The sequence below is a fragment of the Mesoplodon mirus genome (genome assembly GCF_964341445.2).
Source record: "Mesoplodon mirus genome assembly, chromosome: 5".
Lineage (NCBI taxonomy): Eukaryota > Metazoa > Chordata > Mammalia > Artiodactyla > Ziphiidae > Mesoplodon > Mesoplodon mirus.
Genome location: NC_138980.1, coordinates 57,571,398 through 57,577,397, shown reverse-complemented (window position 1 = coordinate 57,577,397; position 6,000 = coordinate 57,571,398). Strand labels below are relative to the sequence as shown.

The 6,000-nt window shown below is 53.3% G+C and overlaps 1 protein-coding gene across 3 annotated transcripts in view; it reads right to left on the bottom strand.

The window, feature by feature from the left end:
* Positions 1-1,024: 1,024 nt before the first annotated feature.
* CAMK2A (calcium/calmodulin dependent protein kinase II alpha) overlaps positions 1,025-6,000 on the bottom strand; it is a gene marked incomplete at both ends in the record, with an annotated part of 64,957 nt that continues 59,981 nt past the window's right edge. For 2 of the 3 annotated variants that reach the window (XM_082622561.1, XM_082622563.1), the window contains 2 exons: positions 1,025-4,064; positions 4,327-4,555. In XM_082622561.1, the coding sequence (XP_082478687.1) occupies positions 4,061-4,064; positions 4,327-4,555 (233 nt within the window). Of the gene's footprint in view, positions 4,065-4,322; positions 4,556-6,000 lie in introns of those variants that run through there. The other variant, XM_082622562.1, reaches the window with a different exon arrangement.

The window sequence follows — 6,000 nt, the reverse complement described above, 5'->3', positions numbered from 1 at the left end:
CACGCCCCCTGGCCTCCTCACAGGCCAGCAGGCAGGACAGACCCAGAAAGCAGCTGGCGTGGGAATTCTGGAGCCCAGACACCCATAGCGTGGTCTGGAGAGGACCACAGGCTCCAGAAGTCACAACCCCCCAATCTTGTGGAATCAGGCCTCTTAGGTGGGTGGGGGGGCATGGCTTACAGTCAGCAACTCATCTGTTTTGCCTGGGACTGTCAGGTTTTGCACTGAAAATTCCATGTCAGCAAACGGGATGGTTGGTCACCCTGTCATGGCCTGAGGGGGCCAAAGCCTCTGCATCACCACCCTGGCCCAGCCTGAGCAGCTTGGGCTCAGGGAACCACACTAGCCTCTAATGCAGCAGTGGCCTCCCTTCCTCCAATAAAGCCAGTCCACCACCCCTCGCACCAGCCCCAGCACAGGTGAAACTGCCCCCGACACTAGTTTCACAGATAGTTTGTGGGTAAAGAGACCCTTCCTCCCCCTCTGACATTCTCCAAACCCCTCTCCAGGGACTCTGAGGCCTGGGGTCTTGCCTGTGAGGTTGGGCAGGAGGAAAGAGAATGGGTGGGTAGGGACTTCTTCTGGAACAACCTCCTCATTATACAAGGAAACCAAGGCCCGGAGGAGAAGAGCCTTGCCCCAGGCCCCCGAGGGAGACTCTGCTGTTGGCCACTGGAGGCAACTCACGCCTACCCGTTGCTCTTGTTAAGGGCACTCTATGTGCCTGAGAGGAAGCCAACCCCATCCCAGGCTCTAAGGCTGGGGCACGTGGTCCAGGCATAATCCCACAGTGATTGGCTCAGACTTAAGCACGTGACCAAGTTAGTCCAATCAGAATGAAGATCTGGGCCTTCATTTTGCAAATGCCAAGAACTAGAACAGGAAACTGATGAACTCTCCCAGTGCCCTGCTTGACCAAGACAGAGAGACAGCCAGTGCACAGAAGTTTGTAGCTATTTATTGCACTGAAAACACCAAGAATAAAACAGACACCCCTTCTTCCCCCCAACCCCACAATAGCAGAAAGTTTGAGCAGTGGTCATTCAAGTTCACAGCCACATATTTTAAAAAAGGAAGAACAGAAACAAAACCCCAAACAAATAGTAACAAAGAAACCAGCACAGGGAGTCTGGCAAATACATCCCCAAAAGGGTCTCCCTTTGACGGGAGACAGGAGGCCAGGGGTCAGGATCAGCGCTTGCTGGGCGCACACCCGGGAGAATGCTTTCCCGTTAATGTGTTTGCATGCTGGAGCCTAGGACTTGTCTTAGGTCTGGATTTTTTGCATCTGCAGGATGTTTGACTGTCTGGTGGGGTTGGGCTCTGGGCCGCGCTTTGTCTGCCAGTCTCCCCTGCCTTCTGCTTTGGGATCACACCGGTGCCCTGTGGTCCACACCGGCTGGCTGCGCACCCACAGGCTTGACCTTCACAGTGGGGCCATCTTGGCCTGGGGTAGGGACCGGCCTCCACTTCTCTGGCACCCAGAGAGGGGCACAGTGGACAGGAGGTGCGTCAGCAGATGAAAGGCAGGACATTGGTGTCCTCCAGCTCAGCTCCCTCTGGAACCGAGGGGAGAGCAGGGAAAGGACTTTCCCAAGGTCACACAGCAAGTCTGGTCAGAGCTGGGAATGGAATCCTAATAACCCCCAAACTGTGGCTCTTTCCCCCGCAGTCCCCTGCTGATTAGCAGAGGACAGGCACCAAAGAGGAGGATGAGGGGCAGGCGGGGGAAGGAGGGGGGACTGGCCAGGCCCAGAAAAGAACAGGAGTCCAGCCAGTGACTCACACTGTCAATTCTCATGGGCGTATTGGGCTTCACCTCACCATCCTGTTTGATTCCCCCATCAGCCCTGCCACACAGGCTGGGCAGGAATATTTAACCCCTTTAACGGAGGGGGAAACTGAGGCTGAAGGAAGGACCAGACTTTGCCTTGGTAATGGCAGCAACCCCTCACCTTTGGCTTGGGGATGGCTGTGGGAGCTGGCAGATAGCAAGGGAGGCAGGCGGTTTGGCTGCTGGAGCGCTAGGGTCACTGGGCCTTACTGGGAAGCCTTCTGGACCTGGGGCAGGCCAAATGCCCGCCCGGGCCTTGGCAGCAGGGTCTCTGCCAAGGATAGAGGCCAGTGATCGACCAGTTTGGAGACCAGGAGGGCTGGGCAGCCTCTCTCCTGGCCTACGGCCCCCACCCAGCCTGCCTCACCTGTCCCACGGGCAGGAACCCTTGAGAATGGGCCCAGCAGACAGCTCATGATTGGGGAAAACTCAGAAAGTCCTGGGTCACATCCCCACCAGTCCGGCTCCACTCAACACCCAGGATTCCCCAGAGGTTTGGGGGAATCAGGGACTCCTCCAAATCTTTGGGGATGTGGCTCTTCCTCCCCTAAAATCCTCCAGAGGGGAAAGTATCTCATCCTGGCAAAACACGGCCACACAGAGGCCAAAAGCACAGAAAGGCAGCAACATAATTCTGAGTCGGACACTGAGAATACAACCTCTATTTTTTTTTTTTTGTCCAAAACATGTAGGTTGGTTTTGCTGAGTGTTTTTTCTTCTTTTCTTTTTTTTTTCAACATACTTACTGCATATAAAGTCATGCAAAGAAAAACAGTGCAGACAGTAGATCCTTGTGGATGTACCAAGGCATTCCACATCAGAGTCAATCCCAAGGGAAGAGGGAAAGAGAAAGAAAGAAAGAGATGCAAACCCACAGCTGCAGGAGGAGGTGTGAAGAGGAGAAATCCCAGTGCTCTTTTTGGACCCGCATGAAGACACATGCTCGTAAACCCCCCAGAGCTGGGTGGGGGGTGCTGAGGGGGGTGTGCAGATGTGGGGGATGAAATCCAGGGAAGCACGGTAGTAAGGACCCCAGTTTGGAAGGCAAGCAAGGTAAAATCCAGGTACTGCCACCCTGACAGCTTCCCCCACTCTCTCTGCCCTGATTTGCTGTTCCTTCGTCAGCACTAACACCTGATGCTTCTCCAGTCCACAAAGGAACCTAGGGACTGAAATGTCAGAGAGATCCTTCCCCCGGGGGCTGAGTCCACCTCAGCCCCAGATAACCACAAGTGACAAAGTCCATCTCAGCGATGACAAAAAAAAAAACAAGAACAGAAAAAAATACCCCTCAGCCCTCTTCCCACCTCCCTTCCCAACCCAGACCTTCTCACCAATTTGAGAGGTCTAGTTATTACATAAATATCCATTAACGCAAAATCCATTTACAAAACACACAGAAGTTTGGCTATAAAAAGGCATGCGGTCCAAGTAGAAGTGATACCTAAATGCTGTTTTCTTTTGCCCCCCAAAGGCAATCAGATTCTCTCCCTTGGATGTGATGAAGCTGGAATTCTCCGGGCCTGATGGAAGGGTGGAATCGGCAGTTAGTGTTGGAAGTAAACATCAGCAGGAGGAGAAAGGGAAGAAGTGGGGGCACCCTGAGAGGATCGCGCTCCCCACACTGAGGGAGGAGGGTCGGCTGGAGAGCAGGAGGGCAGGACAGGATGGGAGAAGAGTTAGGAAGGCAGGCAGTTTGAGGCGGGAGGCTCCTGGCATCTGCTCCTCTCTCCCCCTCTCCCCCGGGGGAGGTTGGCTGGGGGACTGGGCGTTCTTTGGCCCTTCCCTAGAGGAGCCCGGAAGAGGCGAGATCAGGGAGAGGATCTGGCGGATGCCACATTCCTCCCAGCTCCGCCCCTCCTCCCCAGCCCCTGGATGAATACACAGCTGGGCACTGTGGCTTACAGCCAAGGCAAGACCAGGCCAATGACAGCTGGAGGCGGGGGGGTCCTCGGGTCCAGCACCCAGGGCACGTGGGCCTGAGGAAGCCCTGCCCTGGCAGGGGACGGCTGGTGACGGGGAGATGTCGCCATTTGCTCTGAAGTCCTGATGGCTTTTGCGAACAGGCAGGTTTTCTTGACACGGGTATGAAGGTGACGGTGATGGTGGTGGTGGTGGGATGATGTGATTGGGGGAATTCCAGCAAAATCCAAGTGGGAGAACCAGCAGCCACATTCCACGGACGAACGGTGGATCTCTGCGGTACGGTGCCCCCAGCCTGATCCTTCAGCTGTAAGACATGGTATGTGCGGTGCGTAACGTGGGTGCTTCTGAGGGCACCCACCCTGCCCACCTCCTTGGATGGAGTTCAAGCTGCCTCCTGTGGGTCCCCCCAGCTCTTTCCCCTCAACCCCTGGGACCTCCAGGCCTGATCTCCTCCCTGTGGTCTTCCCAGCCGCCGGGTTCCCCAACGTGTACCATCTCCAGACCGGCACCACCCCGTTCCTTTAGATTATCCTGAATGACAGATGGCAGGAAGGAGGGGCTCTTACTGGGGCAGGACGGAGGGCGCCCCAGATCTGTGGAAGTGGACGATCTGCCATTTGCCATCCCGGCGGTGCCACACGCGGGTCTCTTCCGACTGGGCCGTGCGGGGGATGCCGCCCGCATCCAGGTACTGCGTGATGCGGATGTAGGCGATGCAGGCCGCCTCGTCACCCATCAGGTGAATGTGGGGATTCAGGATGGTGGTGTGCACAGGCTTGCTGTTCCGGGACCACACTGCAGGCGGGGATGGGAGGGGGCAGAGGGGTCGCACCCGGGGGCCTCCTGCCTCGCTTCCTTCACTTCCCCAATTCTCAGCAACCCTCTCAGCAGAGGCACCTCTGCCTGCCTTGCTTCCCAAAGAGTGGGGCTCTGTGACAGGGCTCAGCTTCCTGGGAGTGAAAGCAGAACTTGTAGATGACAAGCTCATATCCCTGAGATACAGTGGACTTCAAGACAAGCTGAATTCTTCAAATGCAGGGGAATGGAAGTTTCGAAGCATAGTATCTCAGACATGCAGGTGAATGGAGAATCAAGTGAGCTTACACCAGAGTCTCAACCCAGATCCCTGTAGAGGCCAGGAGAGTACATCAACAAGGAGGCTGAACTGGGTATAAGACGCTAAATGACAATGGACCCTTTGTCTCTGGGTCAGGGGGACAATAGGGAGGGGTGGAGACTGTGGTGAATAGGGCGCCATGTCCCTTCTATGGAGGTGCCCTGCACACAGCTTCCCTGGTGTTTGCTATGTAAGTGGGACCCGTGTTGCCACATCTGGTTTTTCAAGAGAATCTAGAAATCTGGATTTTTATGTCGAATGCCTCATTTTTAATTATTGGCATCAAATTCAAATTTAAAACATCATACAGACCACATGAAACATGTGTAGTCCAGCTATGGCTTGTGGGTCCCTCATTTGCCACCTCTATTCTCAACATGTAGAATGATGGAAACTTGAAGAATATTAAAATTGTATAATCTTAGAACCTTGGAATTATAAGGATGGTGTTGGTGGTGATGGGGTGAAGTCATGGAACTTTTCAGAGTTAGAGGGCAATGCATAGCTCTTGTAATCATGATAGAACTGACAAAAGTACCAGAAACCAGCTCTCTCTATGTGAAATATTACTATTATTATTATCATCTTCATCACTATCATCATCATCATCATCTTGGTTCTAGGAACTCTCAATGTTTTCAGCAAGATAGAAAACAAAAGCACAGAAAGACAATGGCCTAGGGAGGGACTAGACAAGGGTCACCAGGATCTTGGGCTTCAGAGGAAGCCTCATGCCTTTGCTTAGTGTAGCCCAAATGTATCCGAATCCATGGAGAGCTGATTTAAAATACAGACTGCCCAGCCCCACCCTTGGAGTTGCCAGTTCAGGAATCTATAATATTAAAAAGCTCCCTCTCCCCCTCTCCCTTCCCCATCCTCTGATTCTGATGTCCAGACAGGTTTGTGAACCACTGATTTCCTGAAAAATGTAAAAATAAATTTTTTTTCCAGCACTTCAGAAAGCATCCAATAGTATCCACCCCTAAACATTACAATCACACTATACCCAGGCTTTGGATAAATGACTCAAAATCACTGAGTCTTAGATATGTAGACTAAGAGACTTTTACAGTTCTGGGCTCTTGGACAGAGAGAGTGCAGAGTTTTTGTGTTATAGGCTTGG